The sequence below is a fragment of the Lobosporangium transversale genome (genome assembly GCF_002105155.1).
Source record: "Lobosporangium transversale strain NRRL 3116 chromosome Unknown BCR41scaffold_6, whole genome shotgun sequence".
Taxonomy (NCBI): Eukaryota; Fungi; Mortierellomycota; class Mortierellomycetes; order Mortierellales; family Mortierellaceae; genus Lobosporangium; species Lobosporangium transversale.
Genome location: NW_019028984.1, coordinates 159,893 through 187,129, shown reverse-complemented (window position 1 = coordinate 187,129; position 27,237 = coordinate 159,893). Strand labels below are relative to the sequence as shown.

The 27,237-nt window shown below is 40.8% G+C and overlaps 8 protein-coding genes and 1 non-coding gene across 9 annotated transcripts; 7 read left to right on the top strand and 2 right to left on the bottom strand.

Annotated features, from left to right (window-relative positions):
• Nucleotides 1–669: 669 nt before the first annotated feature.
• On the top strand, nt 670–4,768 carry BCR41DRAFT_414448 (putative acyltransferase; the record flags this gene model as incomplete). The annotated part of the gene is made up of 13 exons (XM_022029497.1): nt 670–705; nt 817–888; nt 1,335–1,428; nt 1,557–1,800; nt 1,919–2,346; nt 2,463–2,724; nt 2,866–2,950; nt 3,039–3,104; nt 3,211–3,326; nt 3,436–3,745; nt 3,904–3,967; nt 4,086–4,535; nt 4,653–4,768. 13 exons carry the CDS (start codon nt 670–672, stop codon nt 4,766–4,768), a joined length of 2,343 nt encoding a protein of 780 aa, XP_021884359.1.
• Nucleotides 4,769–7,591: 2,823 nt separating this feature from the next.
• BCR41DRAFT_347595 (hypothetical protein) lies at nt 7,592–12,207 on the top strand. Its single transcript, XM_022023129.1, has 3 exons — nt 7,592–8,122; nt 8,968–9,105; nt 9,251–12,207. Exons 1-3 carry the CDS (start codon nt 7,793–7,795, stop codon nt 12,191–12,193), a joined length of 3,411 nt encoding a protein of 1,136 aa, XP_021884358.1. The 5' UTR covers nt 7,592–7,792; the 3' UTR covers nt 12,194–12,207.
• Nucleotides 12,208–12,402: 195 nt separating this feature from the next.
• BCR41DRAFT_347594 (transcription factor TFIID-domain-containing protein) lies at nt 12,403–14,650 on the bottom strand. Its single transcript, XM_022023128.1, has 5 exons — nt 14,168–14,650; nt 13,617–13,704; nt 13,162–13,422; nt 12,961–13,062; nt 12,403–12,823 (listed from the first exon to the last, which is right to left on the bottom strand). The coding sequence occupies exons 1-5, from the start codon at nt 14,308–14,310 to the stop codon at nt 12,755–12,757; spliced, it is 663 nt and encodes a 220-aa protein (XP_021884357.1). The 5' UTR covers nt 14,311–14,650; the 3' UTR covers nt 12,403–12,754.
• Nucleotides 14,651–14,791: 141 nt separating this feature from the next.
• On the top strand, nt 14,792–14,863 carry BCR41DRAFT_t38. The gene has a single exon. It is a non-coding gene; the product is annotated as a tRNA-Arg (tRNA).
• A 179-nt stretch (nt 14,864–15,042) lies between these two features.
• On the top strand, nt 15,043–16,201 carry BCR41DRAFT_419591 (hypothetical protein). Its single transcript, XM_022029784.1, has 2 exons — nt 15,043–15,147; nt 15,253–16,201. Exons 1-2 carry the CDS (start codon nt 15,060–15,062, stop codon nt 16,032–16,034), a joined length of 870 nt encoding a protein of 289 aa, XP_021884356.1. The 5' UTR covers nt 15,043–15,059; the 3' UTR covers nt 16,035–16,201.
• A 907-nt stretch (nt 16,202–17,108) lies between these two features.
• BCR41DRAFT_300799 (hypothetical protein) lies at nt 17,109–17,774 on the top strand (the record flags this gene model as incomplete). Its single annotated transcript, XM_022020594.1, has 4 exons — nt 17,109–17,226; nt 17,329–17,344; nt 17,495–17,568; nt 17,647–17,774. 4 exons carry the CDS (start codon nt 17,109–17,111, stop codon nt 17,772–17,774), a joined length of 336 nt encoding a protein of 111 aa, XP_021884355.1.
• Nucleotides 17,775–18,042: 268 nt separating this feature from the next.
• BCR41DRAFT_202332 (hypothetical protein) lies at nt 18,043–19,421 on the top strand. The gene is made up of 3 exons (XM_022019894.1): nt 18,043–18,050; nt 18,169–19,186; nt 19,299–19,421. The coding sequence occupies exons 2-3, from the start codon at nt 18,522–18,524 to the stop codon at nt 19,324–19,326; spliced, it is 693 nt and encodes a 230-aa protein (XP_021884354.1). The 5' UTR covers nt 18,043–18,050; nt 18,169–18,521; the 3' UTR covers nt 19,327–19,421.
• A 135-nt stretch (nt 19,422–19,556) lies between these two features.
• On the bottom strand, nt 19,557–22,924 carry BCR41DRAFT_384198 (asparaginase-domain-containing protein). The gene is made up of 5 exons (XM_022027539.1): nt 22,790–22,924; nt 22,078–22,684; nt 21,416–21,651; nt 20,983–21,243; nt 19,557–20,875 (listed from the first exon to the last, which is right to left on the bottom strand). The coding sequence occupies exons 1-5, from the start codon at nt 22,881–22,883 to the stop codon at nt 19,623–19,625; spliced, it is 2,451 nt and encodes an 816-aa protein (XP_021884353.1). The 5' UTR covers nt 22,884–22,924; the 3' UTR covers nt 19,557–19,622.
• A 572-nt stretch (nt 22,925–23,496) lies between these two features.
• On the top strand, nt 23,497–26,562 carry BCR41DRAFT_368147 (galactosyltransferase-domain-containing protein; the record flags this gene model as incomplete). Its single annotated transcript, XM_022026359.1, has 3 exons — nt 23,497–23,538; nt 23,679–24,547; nt 24,642–26,562. The coding sequence occupies 3 exons, from the start codon at nt 23,497–23,499 to the stop codon at nt 26,560–26,562; spliced, it is 2,832 nt and encodes a 943-aa protein (XP_021884352.1).
• Between the last annotated feature and the right edge of the window lie 675 nt (nt 26,563–27,237).

Here is a 27,237-nt window from a genome sequence, read left to right as displayed (position 1 = left end):
GTAGAAGGAACTTTTGTAGATTTTATTTCCAGTGATAGACAGACTGCAAACCCCAGTTTTAGTCTTTTTTTTTTTTTTTTTTTTTTTTTACCCCAGCAGAAATTTATCTCACCTATTTCATTTCTCCACAGATTCAACACAAATACAAACACAAACAAACACCCTCCTTCCTTCTTTTTGATTCTTATGCTTTTAGATCACCAACTGCATTGACGAAAATTCATTGCAAACCTGCCATTAGTGATCTTCTGTGTAGAATCTGATCACCTCTCTTCTTCACATTCACCTTTTGTATTACTTCTTCCTTTCAACACACACTATACACATTTCTCTCTCTCTCTCTTTCTCTCTTTTTTATTTTTTTACCCAACAACTCTGAAAAAACACACAAACAACATACACAGATATTTACAAACAAATACACTATGGCAACAGGCAGTAATAACAACAATCCTACCGCCAACAATAATTCCACTAGCAATACTAAAAGTGGAACGGAACAATCGTCCGTCGTGCCACCAGCATTGGAGCGGAAGCCGCTCAAGAATGTCATGCCTATCGTTCCAGCTCAGCAAGTCGATTCCTCTTGTCATCCTTCTGGTGCAACGAGTCCAGAGTCCCCCAATTCACCAAACTCGATTTCAGTACAGAGACTGAATCCCGACAATGATGAGTCCGGCGTCGAGAATATCACGTAATTCAACAGTTGATCATGGAATTTTTTTTTTTTTATTTTTTTTTTCTATTTTTCTTTTTTCTGATCCTTTTTATTTATTTTTTTTTTTTTTTAATTTATATCTATTATCATGAAGTAAGAAACATGCCGGAAGAATCCGAGAGGATCCGGTTGGCTTTGTAGTCCAGACAGCAGCATTTTATCAGGGCACGGTACGTGAAGATATAACCCGATCAGTGATGCTGCGTAAATTAACAGGAAAAAAAAAAAATGCCCCGCGATTTAGACTTTTTTATTTTCATGCTGTCATTTTGTTACGACGCTATATAAGGATGAGCCATTACATACCTCAACAGTACCACATATACCCAAATATCTCTTTCTATAATACATGGACTACAACCTAGTAATATGATCGCGTGAAAGCAGGCCAGCTTGGAAGAATATGAGCTGCACTGCTATTTTTTTGGTCCTTTCACTGAAACGCAGATTCTTACTTGCACTTACCAAAAATATGCGTTCGAACCACACAGAGCAATTGCTTGTCAGCTGTTTCATTATTTCAATATTTATGCAGCCTTACGCAACGACCGACTTAGTCAATTGTAAAAAAAAAAAAAATTGACCATAAATTTTAATTTTGATCATGCTTCATTAGGGTTGGAGAAGTTACAGCAACTATGTTGGTACCCGTATTCTCTATGAAGGTTTCTCAGCGACCTTCAAAGAGAGGATTCTTGCTAGCCAAAAAGGTATGTACTTTATATTCGCTTACCATAGTGTCATTTAGACATGTATAGTCACACCTAATACAACTACAGTACCGGAACTCTATACTGATCAATCTCTTTTTATTAATTCTTCCAATCGGTCTTTACAGTGAATGAATTAATCAAAAGCATGGCTGCTCAACAACTGGAAGCATTGATCCACCAGAAACAGGAAGCGTACGATGCAGAAATGGCAGCTAATGCAGGAAAGAAAAACTTCAAACCCAAAAACAGACCCATGCGACCTGAGGATATTGAAGTGCGTCGCAAGGCTCTGGAAGCTGAACTCACTGCGGTAGCCAAAACCAACATTGAAAAGTTGGTTTGTGATATGAATAGCATGAAGTTCATCAGGTTCGTGTGTATTTTCAATTGCTGAAAAAAAAAAAAAAAAAAAAAAAAAAAAAAAAAAAAAAAAAAAAGCTAAAAAGCTAAAAAGCTAAAAAGATATTCCTGTAATTTGATCTATTAGGTTCTTCGCCTTTCTTATCAATAATATCCTAGTGAGGATGTATCACCAAGGAATTCACATTAAGGAGTCCGAGTTTCTGGAGTTGCGACGGATTGCTGAATACTGTGCAGAAAGAAAATACTCAATGATTATCTTGCCTTGCCACAAGTCCCATATTGACTACTTAGTCGTCTCCTACATCTTCTTCCGTATGGGTCTCGCATTACCCCACATTGCTGCTGGCAACAACTTGGACATGCCCATTGTAGGAAAAGCCCTTAAAGGAGCGGGAGCATTTTTTATTCGCCGATCTTGGGCAGATGATCAGCTTTATACTAGCATCGTGCACGAATACGTCCAGGAGCTGCTCGAAGGAGGATATAACATTGAGTGCTTCATTGAAGGGACACGTAGTAGAACAGGAAAGCTGTTGCCACCAAAACTTGGAGGTACGACCCTACATACACCTAACTCGGCTCTAATCTATCTTTTTATATATATTTCTGAATAATTGTTTACGAAATTCATCTCTGTAACTTTGTCTTATTACTCCTACCTGAAATAGTCCTAAAGATCATTATGGACGCCATGCTCTCTAAACGCATTGAAGACTGCTACATCGTCCCGATCTCGATTGGATACGATAAGGTTATTGAGACAGAGACATATATCAACGAGCTTCTTGGGATTCCAAAAGAGAAAGAGAGTCTGTGGGGCGTTATCACGAACTCTAGACTTCTTCAACTAAAGATGGGACGTATCGATGTACGCTTTGCAAAACCTTACAGTTTGCGCAACTTTATGAATCAGGAAATTGAGCGGAGAGAGTAAGTAGTTTTTATTTTTTATTTTTTTTATTTTTTTTTATTTTTTTGGTTTGCATGCCACTGTATGTATGATCGAGCGTAACCCAGTTGTGCTCGAGGAAATTTGTCTAACAGCTGTTCGGCATCATCTGTTCATAATAGGTTTGTTAATGATCAGCAGTTGGCAAGCACTCAAGCCAAATCTCAACTGCTGAAGGCTCTGGGCTATAAGGTCTTGGCTGATATTGTGAGTCATTTGTGATTTTTGTGACAGGTTGTTTATTTCCAAGTGTCGATGTAGCAATACTAACGGAAGATCTTTGACTTTTGCTTAGAACTCTGTCTCTGTTGTAATGCCAACTGCTTTGGTCGGAACTGTCATTTTGACACTTCGTGGTCGGGTAAGTGCACTGATGTTCTACTGGGCTGCTATGGTGGTTATTATGTGCATACACTCGTATTAACATGGATGAATACTTGGCCCGTGTGTTACCAAAATATCCTTAGGGTGTTGGTCGTAATGAACTTATCCGACGTGTGGATTGGCTAAAACGTGAGATCTTATCAAAAGGAGGCCGTGTCGCCAACTTTAGCGGGATGGAAACAGGCGAGGTTGTTGATCGGTAAGGAATCGATTTTTTCTTAAAAAAAAAAAAAAAAAAAAAAAAGAGTTGACATTGTAAGATTGTATTCTCATATCCATTTTTTTTTTTTTTTTTTTTGCTTCGATAGTGCATTGGGTGTATTGAAGGATTTGGTGGCGCTGCAAAAGAACTTGCTAGAGCCTGTTTTCTACGCTGTCAAGCGCTTTGAGCTCTCCTTTTACCGCAACCAACTGATCCATTTGTTTGTGCACGAAGCAATCGTGGCTGTTACGATGTACACGCGCATCAAGATGGGTGGTGCAAAATCAACACAAAAGATCAGTCATGATGAATTGCTGAATGAGGTGACATTCTTGAGCCGCTTGCTCAAGACCGATTTTATTTACAACCCGGGTGACATCCAAAGCAATTTGGAGAATACGCTGGAGTATCTCAAGGTATGTATGATGACTTTGATACGCGCAGTGTTTCTGGTTTTTCTCCGCGGAAGTTCTTGCATTTGTGTGACGGATTCAGGATATTAATAAATGACTCTGACATGCATGCATGTATGCGTGCACATTATCGGTGCTACTAGAAATCAAACGTTATAGAGATTGACAGTGAAGGATACGTTGGCCTTTCTGATGTTGAGCGCAGCATTGGTAGAGAAAACTATGGTAAGAAATTGATATTCTCCGTTAACACTGAATCGATTATACCTTTTCTGTGACAAAAGAGAGTACATGGATTAAAGCTGTTTATTTTTACTGTATATATATATATATATATAAATAGACTTTTATTGCTTTTTACTCTGGCCATTTGTGGAGACATACTGGCTGGCTGCTGTGTCCCTGTATACCCTTATTCCGACAGCGAAGGAGTTGATCCCTCCTTTAGATCCTAATGGCGAGCCTCAGCTTTACTGGGTCGAGGAACGTGTGTTTATGGAAAAGACCCAGATGTTCGGAAAGACGCTCTATTATCAGGGGGATCTCTCATATTTTGAGTCAGTCAACATGGAAACCCTCAAAAACGGATTTAACCGTCTTAGCGACCATGGTATTCTGATGTTTAAGAAGGCAACCAACAATAAGGAGCGAACGAAGGTTGCACTCCATCCAGACTTTATTCCAACAAGGGATGCTGATGGACGTGTCAGTATTGAAGGTGCTCTATGGGATTTAGTGGAACATATTGGTACCTTTAGACGTGAAGGCAAAAATCGTCGTGATAATGCCACAGGTAAAAAAAAAAAAAAAAAAAAAAAAAAAAAAAAAGCTCGCTTTTGTTTACGCAGATGAGTAGGTGTGTGCGCTCATGCATAAGAGGCTAACTATCCCCGGATACATTACTTTTTAGTGTCATCCCGCGTCCTACGATTTGCCGAGATCGTCGCTAATGCGCCTGCTCCAGTAAAGGTACCCGTGCCAAACCCTGCTCCGAAAAAGATTGGTGATGGAGCACCAAAATTATAAACATGATCATCCAATTTTCACTATATCTTTATGCTTTGTACCACATGGTCTTTTTATTTCCCTCCCCCTCTGCAACAGCAACTGTGCCTGTTGTGTTTGATTTTCATGCATTGTCTTTGTTCCATCCTGCGGGAAAAACGGCCTAGATTGTGTTTCCACTGGGTTTACAGTAGCGTTAGTAACATTACTTTCTGACAAGGATGTGACACCTTCGCTCTCAGTTTACAAGTTTGGGTCGCGCACATTCTAGTTACCCTATTATGTCGTTGACGCTAACGACTGTTCTATCCAAAGCTTGCTCATCATTGTCTTTTTATTGGCATTGTGGATGATTACATATGCAATATATCATGGGGTATAATTGGAGGAAAATCTTATTGACTAAAGAACAAAAGGGAATTCCAGAGTCTAGAAAAAAAAAAAAAAAAAAAAAAAAAAAAAGTGGGGGCTGTGTGTATGCAGTCGACAGATCCAGATTTTTGAAGAAAAAAAAAAAAAAAAAAAAAAAAAAAGGAGCCAATAGCAGGACATTTTGGGAGAACACTCTGTTAGGCTCAGCTCTGGACCTGTGCCGAAGATTTGGTGACTAGATAATGCTTCCGTTACCATGTCTTTTTATTCATTTGCTAATCTATTGCTTTCGTTATTGTATTATCTAATTATGTTATTACGGGAATATACTTTTTTTTTTTTTTTTTTTTTTTTGTATGGGGTGTGTGTAATATGTGTTTTATTCTTTTGAACCATTTGGGTTAAAGGGCTCGCGGTCAAAAACAAAGGTATTACCGACAGAAGGAGCTGGCGAGAGCACGGACGAAGATGGCAGATCCAGCTATTACGACAATGAGATGATGAGAACAGAAGGACGAGATCGGGCAAAACGCCAAAAGTACGCCAAGATTACGTCTACAAGAAGATCGGTTATAACGATTGGATTGACATTGGTTTCGGTTGTGGCAGTGATGGGTGTAGTTGGCTGCCAGGCCACCAGATTCCTCCGTCGACGATGATAAGGGCATTTTATTTTTTTTGTTTCTTATTATTATTATTATTCTTATTTTTTTTTTTTTTTTTTTTTTTTCATCATCTCAACTCACAATTGCTTTTAGTTTTATCATCATCAATTTTTTTTGCATCGAATCACAGAAGCGTTTCATCTCCTTTTGTAGTTTATTGGTTTGTTTTCTTTATTTTGGCTTTGCCTTGTTTTACTTTTTACCTGTTAGCTTGTATACATTTTTATTATCATTACTGTTATTAAAAACAAGAAAAGAAAGGAATCGTACGTTTGGGCTTGATTAAATAAATAAGGGTGTGTTAATCAAATACTCAGCCCAATTTTTTTTTTTTTTTTTTTTTGACTCAGCCCTGATTCGTAACATTGATTTAAAGCATGGCCACATATTCTCACTTCCCGCCTATTCTTTTCTTACGTGCCTTTCCCCCTGGATTTCATCCCAAAGGGTGGTCCATAAAGCTGCAAGGTTCATGTGTAGTGTAGGTGTAGGTATAGAGGATTTAGAGAGTAAAAGGAGTGATAAAGTGGGATTGAATATCTAGTAGAGTCATACAAAGTAATGGGAAGTGAAAGGCCAGGCAGGGAAAAGGAAATAAATATGAATATACATATATATTTTATATAGATGTGTTGAATATAATCGCATATATACAAATATAAATAAAAAATTAGGGTTGGTCGACAAGAACTCAATTGCTTTTTAAAGCATTTCTTTTTTCATCTATATAAATATATATATTGAGGGTGGACAGTGATCAGAAACATGAGTAAGAGGATGATCGTCCAGCCTTCTGCACCCGATCGTTTGTTTATCTGGCTGGTATAGCATAGGAACAAGACAAATCAGAAATCCAGGATAAAATTATCGGGTCTCGTCCAATTGGAGGGATAAGAGTGAAAAGTGAATGGAAAATAACAAAATGTGTCATTGGGGCTGTGTTGAGAAAGGAAAGGTCATCTCACATTAATCTTTACACCAAGGTTTGGTTCTCCAGACTCTACAGAGACATGCGTAGAGGGAAATGAGGAATGAGCTTTTTCCATCTGGGCTGAGCTGTTGTTCTGATGAATAAGAAGCTTTGGGGTACATTCTGGTGGAGGACTTGGTCTCTGTATCCAACAAAAGAAAGATGATCGAATGCGACGAACACAACGAAGAGGCAAAGGAAAAGGAAAAGCAAAAGGAAAAGGAAAAGTAAAAGTAAAAGGAAAAGTAAAAGTAAAAAAAGAAGTATTTGATCCAATGGGTTCCAATGGCTCATCTTCCATCCCAATGTCTTTGAACACGAACAGGGATCCGAGTCCAATGATGCAACAAAGCCTTTCTTTTACTTGATTTTCTCACTTTGAGATGAAACGATCACAGATTAGAAGAAAGAAGTAAAGGTCCTCCCATCCTTCTCCAACAGCATCTGCATGGCCACAAAAAAAAAAAAAAACATTCTCTCTCTCTCCCCTGTTTCCCTTTTCCCTTCTCTCCTTCCACAAACCAAGCTCAAAAGCACAAACACAAGCAACAAGCAACAAGTAACAAGCAATAAGCAATAAGCAACCCTATTTTATACCTTCTCTTGAACCTTTTTTTTTTTTTTTTTTTTTCTCCTTCTCTCTACTCTTCTTTCATTCAAGTAAATACACGCACACACAACCAGAACAACTCGAAATCATCTTTTCACTTCACGACTAAAATTCATTCATTCATTCATCCATTTACTCAGTCATTTATTTATTTATTCATTCATTCATTCATTCTTCTTTTGATCTACTTTGCCCTGATTCCAGCTGCCTTTATTTATTTATTTTTTTTTTTTTTGTAATAATCTCTCTCTTCACACCCTTTTCTTTCTTTTTCCTTTTTCTTTTTCCACGAATAAGGTCGATAAGAAAATATATAATAACAGTAATAATAATAAAAGAAAAAGAGAGATTGTCAGTCTCGGTTATATCGAAGAAACATCACCAGTCAACAAAAATCGCCTCACTTTTTCTGAAATTCAAGTCAACAAATGGCTCCTCCCAAAGTATCCACAGCCATAGTTGGTGGCTCTAATGGACGTACACCATCGCAACTTCACTTTAAGGAATCCCCTACTACACCCTCCTTATCCTCCTCATCAACCACCTCATCCTCATCCTCATCCTCATCCTCATCATTATCAATAACTACAATGACAGCACCAGTACCAGCAACAACAACAACAAACACATCCTCCAGGAAGAGGCCATATGCTGGTCCCGAGAAAAAGGGGAAAAGAGTCGGTGGAGAAGGGGCAGAGCCAGGAGAGAAGAAACCTCAAGTGAGCTCTTGTGATTCCTGTAAAGAAGGTCACCGAAAGGTAAATCCTCTGTCTTTCCTCTTGTTGATTAGTCCCCTGGTTGTAAAAGGTAGAAAGGATGGGAAGTACATCTGTATGTACAAACCAAGTGGATGGTACAAACAGTACATTCTTGATTCATCCCATTCCAACAGTTCGCATTGGCTGACACGTCAACTCGGTACAGTGCAGGACAATTTGATTCACATTGTCAATAAGATCTCGTTATTTCTCTCCCTCTCTCCTCTCCTCTCTCTCCCTCTTTCTCTCTCTCTCTCTCCCTTTCCACAGTTTGACAAATCTTTCTGAAGAGTTTGCTGATGCAGGAAAAACAACAACAACAACAACAACAAGTGCACTGCATTTTTTTTTTCTTTTTCATGCATCATATGAAGATTTTTTTTAAATTGTCCCTCTACACATGAGCTAAGCAGACAGGTCAAAAAACATTTTTCAGATAATGGCAACAGTTGTTGGGCCTGTTTCCTTTCCCGACATGCAAAAGAGCAAAAAAAAAAAAAAAAAAAGTGGGAAAGGATAAACTATGCATTCGTTCTCTTGATTTCAAATTCAATCACAACTTTTGTTGTGTCTGATCGGTTTTCCTTCATCCACTGCCCAGCACTATCATTCTACTCTACATTTGTTCTTTCTTCTCTCTCTCACTCTTTACATCCTTCCCTGCTCTTTTCCTTTTTCTTTTTTCTTTTTTCCCTCTTTCTGATCCCTCAGAGTTGAAGAGAAAGGAAAATATTTTCATGATACCATGTAGTACCTCATGATCTACCTTCTATCCAGTTAGTACAGATGATTGATAGTTTGTATCTCTTTGTCTTCCTTGGCCCTCTTTCCCTGACGCCTAATAGTGCAATGGTCTGGAACCCTGTACATCGTGCAAAGAGGCATCGATAGCATGTACTTATGACAAGTTAAGCGCTGCCAAGAGAAGAATCCACGATGAATATGTGATCAAAAAAAGACTAGAACTTAATCAACATCTCAAGGTGAGTCTTTTATGTAATATACATTATATATAATATATATATATATTTTTTTTTGTGCATAATCTGCCGAGAAACACGACTTTTCCTGCCAATAACACAATCGTATTCCTAATATTAATCCGTCTTTTCTACACACGCCCCATAGAGCCCAGACATTATCGTAGCCAGAATGGGCGAACTTGATATCGGAGGTACTAACAGTAACTTTGGTCCCATTTTTTCTCAAGTCATCAATCTGCCACGATGTGAACCCAAACCACTAAACTTTGAGAATGATATGGAGCGGATCCTTGAAATCGACCATCTCGACAAACAGTTGATCGATTGTTACTTCAATCACTTTAATTACTATCTGCCGGTTTTGAATCGAAAAGCCTTCATGAACGACGTGATAGATCCATTACGGCGCAAGGACATTAAAGTCCAGAAATTATTGGCCTGTGTTCTCGCAACTGGCTTCGCTTTTAGACGCGAGATTGGTGATCCGAATGTGATCGACCAGATAGACCCTCACTATGGTGAAACCATGTCTCGCAAGTTCCATCATTTCAATGCTCAGGGCGCATTCACCTCTTCGATCGAGAATTGTCAGTGCTATTTAATCCTTACTGGATATTACTCTTCCACTGTAAACTATGACGCTGTCCACAACTTGGTTGCACTGGCCCACTCTATCTCTGTTAGTCTAGGCCTTAGCCACAACAGGGGCCTTTATTATCAGATGCTTCAAACAGGTAAAGAATACACTACAGAAACGATTGAGAGAGGCCATCGGACCTTTTGGTGTGTCGTGATCGTTTGCTCTGGCTATTCTCTCAATCACCAATCGCCTTTGATCACATCCAACGACTACGATATCGCTTTCCCAAAGCCACTGCCCTCAGACCGGCACCGCGATTTCTTTGGCGTACCGCATGATGACTTCGAAGGCATCAAACATCTTGAGCATTTCGTTCCATTGTTCGAAATTATGGCAAAGATAGCCGATATCTCCTGCATAGCCACACGGCAACGCCCCAAGGCTAAAGTGGACGAAATGCGAGCCTTGCTGGTGGAATGGCGAACAAAGCTACCGGAAGAGCTTCGTATCACTCCTACAGACATGGCAGCAATCAAGAGACAATCAAGGTTTTCAAAGTTTTACCATGCCGGCAGCTACATGTTTGAGATTGCTTTGCATCATACCTTTCAGTTACACGACTCTCATAAGGAGGAGGGTATTCATATTATGTGGAGTGAATATTGCTACGATGCTGCACTCGCCATCAAAAATATTTATTCGACACGGCCAATGTCACGGATGAATGCACATGTCATTCTTCCTGTTGCTGCAGGGGCGTTTGCGATCGTGGTAACGAACATGGTTACAGGGAAGGAAGAGAGTGCACAACGGCACTGTGATGAAACCAAAGAAATGCTCGCCCAGATCCTAAGCGAATCCCCTAGTATAGATCGTGGTAGTCAAATCAAGCTTGCGACTGATAAATATACTAGCATCACTAGGAACGCAGAGGGGAGCGTTGCCTCATTTGTTCTTACAGTGCCAAAATCGCCCACATGGAATGAGCAATCGCCAACACGTACCTCTAGCAGCTCTTTCACTCAGACAACTGAAGGCACAGCCGTCAGCTCAGAGGATGGCGAAGAATCAAGTGATCTGGATGAGGATGAAAGCAGGATGTCAGGAGGCTATTTTCCCGTGCAGCAACATCAACTTAAGCAGACTTCATCTGGTCGGCCACATCCCAGCATGATTGGGACCTCGCGTGCTCAATCAAATCCTCCAGCTTATCCAACAACGGGGCAACAACAACAACAGCAACAACAGCAACAACAACGTCCTGTAGTCGAAACAACTTGTCTACCACCGGCATACAATAGTAATAATATCGATACAGTACCAAGCTCATTACAGAGCCCTGTGTCTGCTGGATCATACACAAGCGTTATGTCACCAAGTTTCCCGAAGCAGCCTTATGATAGAGATGGTACCAACAACAGTAATGGGTATGTTTACCCCACTCGGCCGTCGCTACAACACCGCGGATCAAACCCTCCGCAACCTCATCCTCATCACAACTATCAACAGTCCATCAATCATTTCAATGACCCATTCTCAAGCCATGGTGCCAAAACAACAGCAGATAATGGGTTTGCAAGTAGCCATAGTAACCAAGAATTTGATCAAGATACTTACTTTCCTCAACGCTATTATTCAAGCACAGGTCGGCAGTTACAGCCACAGCAACAATCTTTTATGGGTATCTCTGGCTATTCGATAGATGGTACTGCTATTCATAGTGACGGATCCGGACCCAATGACGACTCCAGTTCATTTATAAATCACCCCCAGGGTATGGATGGTGGACTTGTAAGCTCACTTCCAAATGATTTATCTGCAGGTCAAAATCCATGGCCACAACAGCAACAGCAGCAACAGATGACTCTTACCCCACCAGCAACAGTAGGAGCAACAGTAGGAGCAACAGTAGGAGCAACAGCAACAGCATTGCTATCGCCTCCAGCTATTGTGGCTGGTAGCAATAATGGTCATGACAGGTTCACAGCGGACGATTGTGGTCATCAAGAAAACCATGACCCACATATTCTTCATCAGCAGGATCATTACCAAAATCAACATCAACATCAATATCCACAGTATACACAACACCCACATTTGCAAACACATTTACATCAATATCCACATCTACATCAACAGCAGCAGCAACAGCAACAGCAACAGCAGCAGCAGCAGCAACCACACCAACGTCACTGTTACCCACAATCCAATTTTCTAGGAGGCATCAATCAATCTACGCTTTTGAATGGTCCCGAATCAAATTCAATATATACAGCGTTCGGATTAGGATGGTCCGATTCACTGTTAGCTTCCGCAATGACAATGGAACAAGATGGAGATTTCATGAGTATAATTGCTAATGGAGCAGAGCTCGATACACAGGCATTCTCGGTTCATTCTAGCAAAAGCACTTCAAACCAAGAGCAACATCAATCGCCACCAACACAGATGGCACCACTAAATGAATTGACATTTTCAGCTTCTTCGTTTAATATGCTTCAGACATAGTTTTTTTTAAAAAAAAAAAAAAAAAAAAAAAAATCTTGCCATAATGGGTAAAAGCTTTATTGAAGAATTTTTTTTTTTTTTTTTTTTTTTGTATCTTTTATAATTTTCTTGATTTTTTTGTTTTTACAGTTTTAATAACAGACGACAAAAAAAAAAAAAAAAAAAAAAAAAACTCATTTGACGTTTCTTTTTTTTTTCTTTCTTTCTTTCTTTCTTTCTTTTTTTTTTTGCCATTCGATTGATTTGATAATATTTTACAAGTAAGAAGAAAAAAGAGGAAAAAAGAAATGATTGCCAGATATAGATTGTGAAATAACAGGAGGAAGAGACATAAGCAAATGAGCTTGCCGTTTTTCCCCTTTTTCCTTTCATGTTCAGCACTAGCAACAATTTGGAGAGAGTGGATGATTGAGGTTACAATACAGGGTTGATAACGAAGAAAATGATTAAGAGTGAAAGAATAAAGAGATACTCATGCAAGGAGTAGTAAGAAAAAGAAGAGGGGGGTTTTTTTCAAATTGGCCCAAAGCCATGGGTTGATTATCAGCTCCGGAGCTTTTTTTAGGGCTTTCGGAATTCCGTCAAGACGGGGTATATAGCTTCGAACGCCTGATAAATCTCCTCGCGAACCTGTTGCACATTAGATTGCAAAAATAAGATATTGATTGTTAAAGTCGCTGTAACCAAAAGAGCAACGACTATAGCAATACAACTATAGGTCATTTGCCTTTTCTTATTCTTTTTTTTTTTTTTTTTTTTTTTTTTACCTTTGCACCAGTTAATACAATCTTGCCAGAAACAAAGATAAGCAACACGATTTTGGGCTTGACCATGCGGTAAATGAGACCGGGGAACAACTCGGGCTCGTACTACATTATAAAAAAAAAGTCAGTAGGCATCACTCGCAAGAAAACTTTCGATGCGAATGTATGCGCTACAAGCAATTAGAAAAACCTTCATCCGCTTACCGAGGTGAAAGGACCGTGAGCATAGGCAAGACCCTCAAGACGAATTGGGAATTTGACATCGCAGGAACCAACAATGTTTTGAATCTTAAAGTCAGTAAACTTTGCAGGGAAACCCAACTTCTGGATGATACGTGCATATTTGCGTGAGGCTAACTTGGAGTCATCTTCCGATTTTGCGCCTGTCACAACCATCTTTCCGGAGGCGAAGATCAAGGCTGTCGTCTTTGGCTCACGAATTCTCATAATAACAGCAGCGAAACGCTTAATTATTTTTATTTTTTTTTTTTTACAAAAAAAAAAAAAAAAAAAAAAAAAAAAGTAAAAAAAGTTGAATAAGAGCTTTCTCCTTTTTTAACTTCTTCGTCGACTAGATAGGATGCCTTTAGATATGCTCCCCTAGTATGTTCTTTAGAATATCCATCAATATCCACATATTACGACATTCAGCTTAGTACCTTAGGATTGTACTCTGCGTTGCGAGCATGCAACGCGATGGTCTTCAAATCTAAACGACAATCCAGATTGACTGTAGCAACGATATTCCTATAAAATTGTAAAGAAGGTATTTATTAGTAGTGCATCACGATCAAAGCCACTGTACAAATATACAGCACCAAGTGGCGTAAACCCTTGTTGCATAAATAATTCAACATTGGAGACAAATGCTCTGTCTTTCTTTCTCTTACTTCACCCCTTTTCCCCCTTCTCTTTCTCTGTCTCCACACCCCTTAGAGTCTATCTCTTACTTTTTTTGTGTTTCCAGTCTTGCTCTCTTTTTTTTATTTTTTTATTTTTTTTTTATTTTTTTTTTTTTGTCTCGCAGTCCTTACTGCAAATACAATACCAAGCATACAGAGACATACACACTACACACACATAAACCACGTATCCACTCTTTTTTTATTATTATTATTAATATTATTATTATTATTATTATTCGTTTGTGATAACTGCGGTACTAAGACAACTCCTATTTTTAATACACTTGCAATATTAAAACACTTACTGAAGTGTTGGTACAATACCAGCAACAGAGTGCAAGGAGTTGTCAACAGCAGCCTGGTTCTCCGACGTCAGCTCTGAGGCAGGTTTCTCCGGCTGAGTAGTGCTGGACGAGCCAGAAGCAGAGATCGGGGGAACAGCAAACATGATGAGAGTTTTGACAGAGAGTAGTAGATGAGAATAACAAGTTGGTCAAAGACCTTTTTGAATATTGAAATGAAAAGAGAGAGAAAGAGAAAGAGAAAGAGAGAGAGAGAGAGAGTAAAAGAGGCCTGGATTAAAGTGCTGCGCAAGCTGATGAAAAGCGCTGCTGTGAAATAATAGATGAAAATGACTTTGCTATCAAGAGAGATTTGATCAAAATAGTAATATGAAAGGAAAATGGTAGAGGAGAAGGTAGTAAGAAAATGCAAATCTCTGTCTAGATCCCTGTTAGATGTGGATGGGCAGTAAGTGAAGATGATTGTCAGCTTTTATATGAAAGAAGGAAAGAGAGAGAAGAGTGAAAAATATGGATGGTGGCTGGAAAAAGACAACCATAGTACCATCTAAGCCGCTATTGCGCAATCATCCACGTGATTGTAATCTGGGAAATATATAAGCTATTATTTGAGCCTTGCCTCAATAAGGTCTATTGGCCCAATGGAAAGGCGTCTGACTACGAATCAGGAGATTGCAGGTTCGACCCCTGCATAGATCATTATTTTTTGCTTGTCTCTTAGTTTTTAATGCACTGCTCGGGTCTCTATTTCCTCTACAAAAAAAAAAAAGCGTGAGTGTGACGTATTTGAATTTATTGAAATGCCCTAACTTCGTGTTCGTGTTTCGCATGAAAGTATAAAAGACGCGCTTTTCTAAAACTTTGGAGGCAATCCTTCTCAACTTTAAACATTAAGATGTCACCAGAAAGACAAACACGTCAGGACCAGTCTGAATCTCAGGGTCCATGCCCTGACACTCGAACAATTAAAGCCAAGCAGAAAGGCATGTCTTAGTGCTTGATGCTTTGACTGATTGTTTTGTTTTGAACTTTTTAGCATGCACAGTTTTTGAGCATCCATTACTAATGTCTTTTACACCTTTATCTAGAAAATAAGGATAATCAGATACGGGGCAAGCAGGGAGCGGTCTTAAAACTTGAGCAACTTCAACAGGATCTTCAAGTTCTACAGGGTAATGTTGAGGATATTATTACTCATGAAGGCTCAGATCATAAAGAAGTGATAAAAAAAATTGAGCAAGCTGAGAAAAAGCTTAAAGCTTTGTCTACAAAAGGATTCGAGGCCTTTGCCTCGTATGACGAAGAGATGAATCAGCCATTGGAGCCTGAGAGGATCCGAAAATTGATGAAAAAGTTGCGCGAACTTGCCCGGGATGCAAATTTACAAAATTTTGAGCCGGTGATCGAGGAGATTGAGAGCGGGTTGAAAACATGTCCTCGATGGCACTCATACGACATGGTAGTTGAGACTAAATACTATGAGCCAGATGGGAGAGGCAAGGTTAATGCCTGCTATTACATGTGGAAGGATGATACCCCCATATTCCTCGCAGATGTGGATTGTTATTTTCCTGGCCGGGACTGCGAGCTCTATCGCGGATTCACATGGTATATGGAAGCACTCGAATTCGCTCCAAAGGATTTGCATAAATTCATACCTGAAGAGCCTATAAGTACAGAAATGTGCAAGGGACGCAAATCGGAAGGTGATTTATTTGAAGCGTATCAGGCTCATGATAAAAGTGAATGGTTTTTATGGCTTATTACAGAGCTTGCAGATGAGGAATCGGACGATGACGATGCGGAACCGGCATACTGGAATCTCTTGAAGAAGTTTGTCCCAAAAAGAAAGGCAACAATCCTTGATTAGGACAATCAATATGTAGTTTCTTTGACTCCACTGGAGGAGCTTTGATCAAACATTAGCTGAAAAAATCAAGAATCTTCAATATTTTTAGTCTATCCAAACATTGAGTTAGATAGTTCTCTTGAACCTCTTGAATGAATATACGGTTCTAATAGCAAAGAATGTAGAGCTTCGGCTTTGTACAAAACTTCTCGACTGCTTGGTGTTCTCGAGGTTTCTGCATATGTTTCCTGTTTGAACTCATCAAAATGAGTTTCGATGATATCAATCAAAATGTGTCTGTGATCTGTAGAAGTATGGTGGGAACCACCAGTATACAGGATTGCCAACAAACATCTAAGCGCCTCAGCATTCCCTTTAAGGTTACGATCATCCATAAGTATGGTAAAACGCGCTGTTGAGATGGACATATGCCTTCGTTACAGAGACCCTAGAGGAACGACCGAGCAAAGCAAAGATGGGGTTTCTGAACCTATTTTTGCTTGTCATGGATAATCGTGGAACGACAACTCACGATGGCTATATGTTTCCGGAAGATCCATTCTCACCTTGAGTGCGGTTTCGTGTGAATGTCTGTTCTCAAAGGTATCCATATCTCTCCTCCGCTATTCTACCATAAATGCGTTTTCAATCTTTCGATGAAACGTGTTGCTAACAGTATTCACCGCCTCAGTTTGAGTAAGATGGGCAAAGCGCAAAAGCATAAAATTGGTAGCAAGCTGCAGAAACCGCAGTTTAAAGCCTAATGGTGAAAATAAGACAATGAAGCAATGCGCAGAGGACAAGTTCAGTTGCCTTGAAGAACAAAAAAATGACGATAATCAACGTCGATCGCGTGTAAGGCAAATTTATTAGGAAATAGGAGAAAGAGGCATATGCAAAGGCTCTCTAAATGCACGTCGGCTGTGCCTCTGCCTCCTTTCAACTATTTTTTTTTTACTTTCAACTTTCCTTTTCCTTCTTTTCCTCTTTCTAATCTTTTCATGATTTCATCCCATTAGCCCTCACATTGTCACGACAACGGAAAAAAAAACAAAAGCAATACATACATAAAACCTTGCATCACAAAAGCTCGTCATGGCCACAAGAAGTGCGCGTACTGCAGACAAGACTACCAATGACAAACATACACGCATTCTGAAGACATTGTTACAGAAACCAGAAAACAAGTTCTGTGTCGATTGTCGCAAGAAAGGTTAGGCTTGTGTAAGCTTCTTTATAATTATTTTCTTTTGAACTAAATTGAAAGAAATATCTGTGCAACGACTGATTAGTTTTTTTCCTTCTTGTCCCTTAGACCCTCGATGGGCGAGGTATGAAGAAAAAAAAAAAAAAAGATATTCCATACTCTACCATGCTATGCCTAGCTTTCTGTTCAATGACTAACCACTTGTTTCCATGTACCCCTCTTCTTGTTTGCTTTTTTTTTTTTTTTTTTTTTTTTTTTTTTAATTCTGTTCTAGCTTCAATATCGGATGCTTTATGTGCATCCGATGTTCAGGTGTTCATCGTTCCATGGGTACACATATCAGCAAAGGTAACAGGAATCAACAATATTGAGTAGAAATACCTTCTATCATGGACTTCCCTAACAGCCTTTATATATATATAACAGTAAAATCGGTTGATCTCGATAGCTGGACCGCAGAGCAGGTCGAAAACATGATTAAATGGGGAAACGGAAAGGTTAATAAGTACTGGGAAGCAAGATTACCAGAGGCAAATATTCCAAACGAGAAGTAAGTGTCCTTTTCTTTTCTTTTCTTTTCTTTTTTTTTTTTTTTTTTTTTTTTTTTTTTTTTCATTCATGTATGTATGTCCTCCAAAAAAAAAAAAAAAAAAAAAAAAAAAGCAAAAACTTGAAAAATCACTTTTTTTTTTTCTCTCTTTCTATTTAGTACATCGGGAATTGATCAATGGATCCGCTCAAAATATGAATGGAAGCAATTTGCAAACAAAGAATCAATACCCGACCCCATTGAGTTGGGCCCAGTCGATGAAGCCTTGCTTTTGGATTTGGTAAGCAACAGTCCAAGACTTGATAAATAACCTCAGGCCCATTGACAGTACAGTTTTTCATTTTATTTTATGTTATTTTATTTTATTTTTTTTTTTAAAAAAAAATGAATAAAGCAAGGAAAGACTGGAAGTCGTCACAGAGTTAATCGATTATCAGGGTCATCTGAATCGTTTGGAATCATTGCTCCTCCACCCGGTAACGCCTCTGCGCGCTCCTCTATCTCTAAACGACCAACGTCTGTCTTGGGAGGAGTTCAGGGCGCTGATTTATTCTCCATTGGTCAACAGCATCCATCACCAACTGCTTCACAACCTACGGCTGCACAAGAAGACCTCTTCGGGTTCAATGACCCTGTACCAACGAACCCTGTGACACAACAGCCACAATTCAAGAGAAATAGTATCCAGTCAGTTCAATCTCAGCAACAACTACAGACTCAAAGCTCTACAGCCCAAGACCTTTTCTCATTGATGAGTCCCTCAACTTTATCATCATCACCATCAGCCAATAGTCAGCCATCACAGGTAGCACCGACTACAGCATCTAGTCCTTCGGCGCCAGCCAAAGCTGCAAACACAGACTGGAAAAACTCAATTATGTCACTATATGGAAACCAATCTTCTGGATCAAACCGCCATTCTACGGGGCTCAATATTAGCACGCAGCAACAACAGCAACAGCCTGGGCAATTTGGACAGTTTGGACAGCTTCAGAGCATGAAAACATTTGGAATTGGACAACAATCTTCTCAGCCACAACAACCACAGTTTCAACAGCCACACTTCCACCAATCGCAACCACAGCCGCAACAAAATCATTGGGGCAATAATAGTGCCTTTGGAGCCACATTACAGGTAGCATCTGGTGCTCCATCTTCATTCTCTGGTTTTGATACGTTTAATAGCACAGGATCCAATCCAGGATTTGGTATTCAGGCTGCGAATGGGCTCAATAAACCAGGATCTACCTTCGGACATAATAATGTCAGTGGATTCAACAGCTCTAACAACAATACTAACAGCAATATCAACACAAATACTAGCAATGTTCCCCCTGGAGGAGACTTGTTCAGCATGATTGCGGGCGCAACTCCATCGCCCGTAACCAGCTCATCGGCGCAGAACAGGAAAAACAGGTTAGTAAAAAACAAAAAAATGTCTTGTTTATGATTACTTTGTACTCTTATTACAATATACCAACTCTTCTCTCTTTCCTTTATTTGTTTGTTTACCTAATCCTTGGCTCAGTGCTTTTGGCGACCTGACTTGGAACTAGAGCATATACATCCCAATCCTTGTAAAACCCTCGATGCGTTTGCTGGTTTTAGGAGGGCAGTTAAAAGCAATCAGATGTTGATTTATCTTACGTGTTTTAATAAAAACCACTTAATGCCCAAAAAAATGCTTTCCTAGTTGATAGAGACTTCATATGGCTATGTTTGTATACTTCTTTATGGAGAAGGCTATGCGGGATGAGAAGAGTATATTCCTGTATGTTCTACGCTGGTCACTAGTAGTTATTTTTATTATTGTATGCTATTATAACTGAATATTTACAGGAATGAATGCGTCTCACCTCACAAGGAAAAGGTTTCTGCAAGCGTCACATTGGCCAGCTTCATCCACACAAGTTCGTCCCAGACGGTCTTTGAGATCCAACTTGATCTCTGGATAATGTTTCAACAGATACTCGATCAAACTGTGGCGATGTTCTGCTGCGACAATGTGCATCACAGTTCTTCTATCAAAGAGTGAGCGATTTAAATCATAGCCAGCCTCAGCAATCAGCTTGACACGGTCCAGATTCCCTTCTGTTGCTGCAATCATCAGCTTCCAGCCCAAATCTAACACTTCAGAATGATTGAAATGAGCTCCCGTATCGCGGAGTATCTTCACAATCTCGGACGAGTCTCCACGTGTCACAGCATCATAGAGTGGAGTATGATTAAGACGATCGCGTACATGAATCGACGCACCATGACTCAGCAAGAATCGGACCACCTCCAAGTGACCAGCACTGCATGCGATATGTAGAGGAGAGCGGCCCTCCCAGTCACCTTGGTTCAAGATAATGCCATCGCCGCCTGTGACGGCACTACCGCCCAAGGACCCAGTATCGTTTTCTCCAGGCCCAAGGTTCTGTGAGACTTTGCTGTAACCGCTCTGACCGTCCGTCGTGACATCCCAGAGCTTTGTCAGACCCTCTACATCACCACTTCCAGCAGCACCGCAGATCAAAAGAGGGTACAGACTTCTTTCGATCCATCGTTGATCCTCGGTTGACAGAGGGCCTACCGCTGGCTGTGACTCTGGAGCTTTAGGGATAACTTGATCATTATCACTATGTATTGGACTGTCTGAATCTTCATCAGATTCAGAGCCAGATGTTGTAAAGATAGGCTTCTTACGGTCTGATTCCACATCAATCTTGATTTCCTTGATCTGCTTTTCTATTTGCGGGACATCCTGCTGCTGTGGGGTCGGATCCTCAGCGAGTTCCTGGGCCCTTTGTGCAGACTCAATTCTTCCCACAATTTTCGGTGTATTGGTCAACATCCCATTGGAGGCAGCTCTTAGAAGCAGTTGCAGCAACGCATGCGTGCGATTAATGTAGCTGAATCGTGTACGGGGTTGGATAACTGTCAATTCGCCGCGCAGGTTCTTGGTCATCATCTCACGGATTGTTGGGATGGGCAAATCGTGACCAAGCAAGTATGAGAGCTTGGTGAGTGCGCATTCAGGCGTCATGTCATTTCCAGGGATGACACCGGCATTATATAGAACCTTGCCAGTTTGGTATGCGTCAGTCACCAGCCCTCGCTTGCCTGTCGTTTGTATTTCAGATAAAAATAAAAAGTATTAAATACTTACTTCGCGACCGTGCGAGGGATTAAATAAATATTCTTCTAGATCTACTTATGATTCAACATACATTGTGTACAATTCACAATGACCACACCACGATCACATGCCTCTTTCAAGGCAGCAATCAAGTCAGATCGTGTAGATGGCGCGTTTCCTGCTCCATAGGTTTCGAGGACAACGCCCTGGATGGGAGGGGTCAAGAACGTCCTTATGGTTGTCTCGGTTATGCCTGGGAAGAGACGCAAACTGGCTACATGGGGGTTCATAGACTTGTGGGCTCGAAATCGTGAAAGGGAGGTAGGGCGGATCACCTCGGACCAATCGACATCTAATGAAGGAAGAGACAAAGCAAGGAGCGGAATGCGAATTTTTGGGAGGAGGAAGGTTATAAGAAGTAAAATGGCGCTTATTATTAATGTTAAACAGTAATCAATAACGGGACAACAAGGCCTAGAACGAGAGATTTATCAAAGCCCTGTGTAAACAATGCCATTCTTTACCAATATTGATTCCAACTTTGACAAGTGGTGGCAAGTTGGGACTGTCAAAGGCTTTAAAGTCGACAGCATCCATTTTGGAAGATCGATTGCCTCTGAATAGTTTGTTGCTGAAGTATAGACACACTTCGGGAATGACAAAGTGACCAGCGATAGTCAGTGCCCCTAGCAGATTGTCGATAGCATCGTTTCTAATTTCGGTGATTGGCACCTGTGATCCTGTTATGATGACAGTTTTACTGTGAAGAAGAAAAAAAAACAAGGGAACAAATAGTAAGAGAGTATGGAAGAAACATATGCAAGAGCAAACAGTAAGGCGGGGAAGAACGTTGATAAAATTAGCGTTTATACAGCGTTGCAGTGACGGCCTCATAATTATAAACCCTCCGTGTGAAAAAACAACAACTTTATACTGGAGGATGAATGCGGGGAAAGTAAGAGCAGTCTGTAATAAACAAACAAACACAAACAAACAGAAAGAGTACACGGACATTCCAAAAAATCCAATCCGCAGTGCACAATCCATTCAACAAAGGTTGCTGAGAATAGAATTGAGCAGAGTCATAATAGTACTACAAGCAATAAACACATCAACCCAGAGAAAAAACATAGTTGAATACATATAACATGGTGTCATTGTTGATCGTTTGAGTCATTTCACTCACCCAAGGTCTTCCAGCATGAAGCTTAGTGCACTGGCTGTATAGGCCATGGTATCAGTGCCATGTAATACAATGAAGGCATCATAGAGTTCATAGTTCGCCTCAATATCAGTAGCAATTCGAACCCAGTCTGTCATAGTCATATTACAAGAGTCCAATAAAGGATCATACTCTAAAATTGAGTATCGGATTCGCTTGCCATACAATGAGGGTGGGGTGATAAGTGAAGGGATCCTGCCTTGATTGTTGGGCAAGTGTGAGAAACAGGGAAGACGGATTTTATTGACTGGTGTATTTGGCGGCAACCTTGCGCCAGAGGATGTGCCATTGATCGTTGCCTTTTCAGGGGGAATAGTGTGGTGGCTAAGTCCATTCATGGCTGGATCAAGGTGTTTATTAAGTGAGGGCTCCATTAGGGAATCCAGATTGACACTCGAATTTGTGCGGGATAGACGTCCAAAGACCGTATTCAATGATTGTAGATCATGGAAGCGCGATTGCTTGGAGAGTGTTTCTGCTAGGAAGTTTGGTACAGGCACATAGCCATGTATTTTGCTGTTACTCATACCGATAGTCCCTCCAGTGTAGATGATCAACACTCGAGAGACCTCTGGATAGGTAGATCAAACAGGGTTCATATGTGTAAGTAGGGCTAGTAAGTTTCTTGCACCCCTTTTAATATTAAAAAAAAAGGGGGGGGAAGGTGTCACCATACCACAAGGGAGCATCTCATCAATGAACTGAGACAATTGGTAATCGACAGCAGCATTCTCGAATGCAATAGTGTCAAGACTGTGAAGGTCGTGCATGGAAGAAGTAGAGGAACGGAGTAAAGAGCGTGGTGTTTGTTACAGAGAAGAGAAAAGGTTAGAACAGAGGTACCAAACTTTCATTAGAATAAAATGCAAGGTAAAGTTACGCCCCGTAAAAAGCAATTTTGGAAGGCAGGGCAATTACATCGGTGGCAAATTTTGGGTTTTTGGTACTACCTTCACACAGTTGGTAACTAAAGTGCACGTCAAAAATACCGGATCACATTTCTTGGCTATCCCATTGCATCGCTCTCTAATCCGGAGCAATCCATCATGCCGCCGGTAATGGGCTTGGAAGAAACTAAAATGTGTTCATCTGAGCATTTTTATTCGCACTGGAATGCTCATCTACAGAATCATGCGACTTATTAGGAATCAGCTAGACAAGGAACTAACAGGAATTCATTCTTGTCATCCAATGATCAATTCTTCTAAAAAAACAAAATAGCTTAATCAGCCTTTGTACTATGTTCAGGATGTGCCCTTTCAGTACTTGCATTTGAGTAGAGCCTTGCGTGCCCTGTGTCTGTTTCCGGCCGCATGGGGCGTGTACACCCACATAGCTCAGGCGCACAGTGCCGAAAACCGCAGTGCCCGGCTAATTGATCCCATGAAGAGCTCTGCTCTCGACAACTACGTTGGTGCCCTCTGGGTAAGCAGGCATGCGCTTGGTTGTATGATCATTTAATTGCTCAAGGCAATAGATTGATGTGAAACGATATGGACGGGCCAATGGCTGCAAAGTTGCGGGAAATCCAACAGTATGTTGATATTTGGTACCGTTCTTAATAGTGTCTACTAGGCGGGCTTTGGAGCTTTTGGCTCTCTAACAGTCTGATCCGTCGCTGGTTCATTCACTATGAGCCAAGACCTGCTATGATCCGATTGTTCACATTAGGAACATTCTTCTGGTTCTCAGTCGTCTTCTTCGTCAGCTATTTTGGTGCCGAGGAGCCAATTTGGCCTTGGATGGTTATCTGCGCCATTTTAGCGGTTATCCAAATCATCCAAATCCTCCATTTCAGAGTCAAAGGGCACTACAAATTGGAAGCAAAGATTAAACCGAGGCGCGATGCAAAGTCATTGATTTATAGGACAGTCTTGATTCCTGGAGGAATCGTATCATTCATCACCATGATCATGCTTCTATATCAAAACAATATGCGACCATCTACAGCAGAGGCTATCGCCACCGGTGGAGTGGCAGGGATTTCGGCTACCAGCGATGCAAAGTTGGTAATTGGAGCAGCACAAGTCCAGGTCTTGATCATCATTTTATCCTCCTGGGCGCCTAAAGCATCCCAGAGGCGGCAGGAAATCAGAAATACAACGCTCAAACTGTTGCCTCCATCCTCCTCGAGATTCGCCTACACCTACAAATTTGTCCTGGGCGAGGCCCCTAGCAGCCATGCTAGAAATAAAATGGGTGCCAAAATCAGTGCTGAGCTCCAAAAGTATGACGATATTTTGTTACTGCCTGTATCCGACGCACAGGAAGACCGCGGTTATAAAGTTTTCAAGGCATTGGAATGGAGTAACAGATTCAAGTTTGATTTTTTATGTAAGACTGATGACGATGTCTTCGTCAGATGGGACACAGTCTCGAACGAACTCATCATGAAAGGACCTTTGCATTATCACTGGAAAGGATTAACCTTCCGGTATGCATCCTTTACCCTCATTTCTTTGTGCGCTTCTACAGAAGTGGGTATAATGTTTCATCACTCTCTTCTAATCGTTTTTAATTATTTCTAGGAATATGCTCCCCATTGCAAGCCCCGATACCAAAGTCAAGAGCGATGAAAGTGAATTAGAAATTTACCCGCCTTTTGTTGCCAACACCTTCTATGTCCTCTCTCGAGATATTATTACGTTATTGACTTATCCAGGACCACGGATATTTACTAAATATGAGGATCAAAATATCGGTATTTGGCTCCATGCTTTCAATATCCAGCCAGTTCACGATAGGAGGATTCAACAATGGGATGTGTGTGAGGACGACATGATCGCTAAACATTTTGGTGAACGACTCAAGTCTTTAGAATCCATGCATAACATGTATAAGAACGTGATCGATAAGAAGCCACTCTGCACAGGATTTCGGCAAGATCGCTGCGCTCCATGTTATTCTTGCTATAATCGTAGTGGAGGTCATTGGAAAGACCGCGGACTGAATTGTGATAGTGCAATGGGCATTTCACCCCTGAAACCAGCTAGTGAACTTGAGGATGGTTTGACAGTTGACATCAAAGACACCATGCCGCTTCTGGGAAATTCTCCAGACTGGATCATCCCAGGCATCCTAAGCGACAAGAGTAGCATTTTCTCTGATACGGAGGACTGGTCTCGACTTCACTGGGCTATCTGGACAACAGACGCCGCAATATCTTGGCAAGCCCGCCACTATCAGGCGATTGAATCGCTCTTTATCCACAATCCGAATGCAGTGCTTATAGTTCTATCCAACACTTTGCCTCCCAAGTTCTTTGAGGTCTATACCCGGCAGGGCTACCAAATCTATATCCTGTCTTTTTCCAAGGAACTACTTCTTCAGCACGGATGGCACTTTGGTCCAGAAACACGAGAATGGCTGCAAAAGTCGGATGAATGGAGAAAAAAGAGCGTATTCTTTCCAGTCCATTTGGCAGATTACTTACGTTTGGTGGCTCTGTACAAGTATGGCGGCTTGTACATGGACCTAGATGCGCTCTGGATCCGGCCTCCAGGCGATAGGATCACAGAATTCATTGGATCTGATATCTCCGACACCGAAAGCGATCGGTCGTGGACACTGGATGCTCAGAACACCTATCTAGCCAACGGTGTAATGCGATTCAGGCGCGGAAGATCCATGTTCAGGCAGATTGCCAACAATGTCTTCACAAGTGCCAATTATGATCCTGAATGTTTCAACTGCGGGGGACCAAAGGCGTTCACGACATATGTAAAGACACACAGGATTTCGCTAGAGAAGAATGGGCTTCAAATTTTGCCTCGGAAGGCGCTATATCCATACAGCTGGAAGGAGGTTGTAGCAGCCATTCAGAAATCCGACAAGGCTGAAGACGAGCTCTTAAGCCTGGAAGAACACGGGTTTGGCCTTCATTTATTTGGGAAAGTCACTAACAAAAAAGAAATCGAAGAAGGAAGTGTGGTTGCTGCAGCATTCAAAATCTGGAGCCTAGATCTCTTCCCAGCAACATCCACTAATCATCGTTTTAACAGCTCGAGACTTCAAGGGCCCAAGACTCTTTACTATCATGTGCCATCAACACTAATCGCTGTCTCGCCCAAGGACTCTTTGTTAGCCAAAGTTCCAGGTACATTCAGAGGCATTGATGCGGTGTTTGTGCGCGGAGATCAACAACAGCAGTCATCTTCACCATTTGAAGATGATGCAGCGTTAGCGCTGAAAAAGGCATCTATATTAATTACGGTAAAGGAAGGCTCCATTGTCATGAACTCGTCTGGTGCAGGTGCGAAAAGAGTTCAGATGGATCTCGGACAAGCTGTCAGCATGGCACAACTCAACCTGGCGTTATCTCATGTGCGGTATCTGCCCCCGACAGGGACAGTATGGACTGGCAGTGACCAAATTCTTATCCAAGTCGAGTTTGGGTCGATGCGTGAGCAGTTAGACATTCCCGTCGTGCGACAGATCAGCAAACTATAGATAAAGATCGTAAAATGAAAGATATATTGTATGAATAAAGCAGAAGATGGAATAAAAGTGAAAATGGTCCAAATTAAAAAAAAAAAAAAAAAAAAAAAAAAAAAAAAAACACCACCCATTATCATAGTCCATGAAGGTGTGATTTTATTACATTACAATTCATACCACCTTGCCCCTGCATAGTCTCTACCAAAGACACTTAATCAACTTACTGACCGCTCATCGATATGAACGCCTGTTTTTCAACAGAAAGTCATCATTAGGCAGGTATAGAATAGGATTCATCCAAATAAAATAAGTATAGGATGGTGAGGGGACACTCAGGACACAGCAACGAATGGAGTATAGTTCATAGATTTCACTCCCTTTCTTATTTATTTATTTTCACTTGATAGCGACGATAGAAAGGAAATTCTTTGCCGGGATTTAGAGCCACGATATCTTTTTTTATCTTTGTTTCTTTCGCCATCAACGTTGAACAAGAATGGTCAACAGTTTGCTTTTTATCTGTAAAGAGCAGTCATCGATCGCTACCAATTATGTAAGCAGCCTGCCTTGATGGTGTGGCTGTCTACTTTTGTATTGGAATCGACCACCATGACTATCCTGGCATTCAAAACAGTAAGACAACAAGACATTAAGACAAGCAATGTCTTTCTCAGGGTCTTTTTTGTT

What these genes read in the sequence shown, in the direction of transcription:
- BCR41DRAFT_347595 (XM_022023129.1), top strand. Translation starts at nt 7,793, where the DNA reads ATGGCTCCTCCCAAAGTATCCACAGCCATAGTTGGTGGCTCTAATGGA. An exon ending in GTAAAGAAGGTCACCGAAAG is followed by an intron (nt 8,123 to 8,967) that starts GTAAATCCTCTG and finishes GACGCCTAATAG; the next exon opens with TGCAATGGTCTGGAACCCTG. An exon ending in AACTTAATCAACATCTCAAG is followed by an intron (nt 9,106 to 9,250) that starts GTGAGTCTTTTA and finishes CACGCCCCATAG; the next exon opens with AGCCCAGACATTATCGTAGC.
- BCR41DRAFT_347594 (XM_022023128.1), bottom strand. Translation starts at nt 14,310, where the DNA reads ATGTTTGCTGTTCCCCCGATCTCTGCTTCTGGCTCGTCCAGCACTACT. An exon ending in CTCACGGTCCTTTCACCTCG is followed by an intron (nt 13,063 to 13,161) that starts GTAAGCGGATGA and finishes TTTATAATGTAG; the next exon opens with TACGAGCCCGAGTTGTTCCC. An exon ending in TTGTATTAACTGGTGCAAAG is followed by an intron (nt 12,824 to 12,960) that starts GTAAAAAAAAAA and finishes AATGTGCAACAG; the next exon opens with GTTCGCGAGGAGATTTATCA.
- BCR41DRAFT_419591 (XM_022029784.1), top strand. Translation starts at nt 15,060, where the DNA reads ATGTCACCAGAAAGACAAACACGTCAGGACCAGTCTGAATCTCAGGGT. An exon ending in AATTAAAGCCAAGCAGAAAG is followed by an intron (nt 15,148 to 15,252) that starts GCATGTCTTAGT and finishes ACCTTTATCTAG; the next exon opens with AAAATAAGGATAATCAGATA.
- BCR41DRAFT_202332 (XM_022019894.1), top strand. Translation starts at nt 18,522, where the DNA reads ATGAGTCCCTCAACTTTATCATCATCACCATCAGCCAATAGTCAGCCA. An exon ending in GCGCAGAACAGGAAAAACAG is followed by an intron (nt 19,187 to 19,298) that starts GTTAGTAAAAAA and finishes TCCTTGGCTCAG; the next exon opens with TGCTTTTGGCGACCTGACTT.
- BCR41DRAFT_384198 (XM_022027539.1), bottom strand. Translation starts at nt 22,883, where the DNA reads ATGCACGACCTTCACAGTCTTGACACTATTGCATTCGAGAATGCTGCT. An exon ending in TGATGAGATGCTCCCTTGTG is followed by an intron (nt 22,685 to 22,789) that starts GTATGGTGACAC and finishes CTACCTATCCAG; the next exon opens with AGGTCTCTCGAGTGTTGATC. An exon ending in CAAAGTTGGAATCAATATTG is followed by an intron (nt 21,244 to 21,415) that starts GTAAAGAATGGC and finishes TTCCTTCATTAG; the next exon opens with ATGTCGATTGGTCCGAGGTG.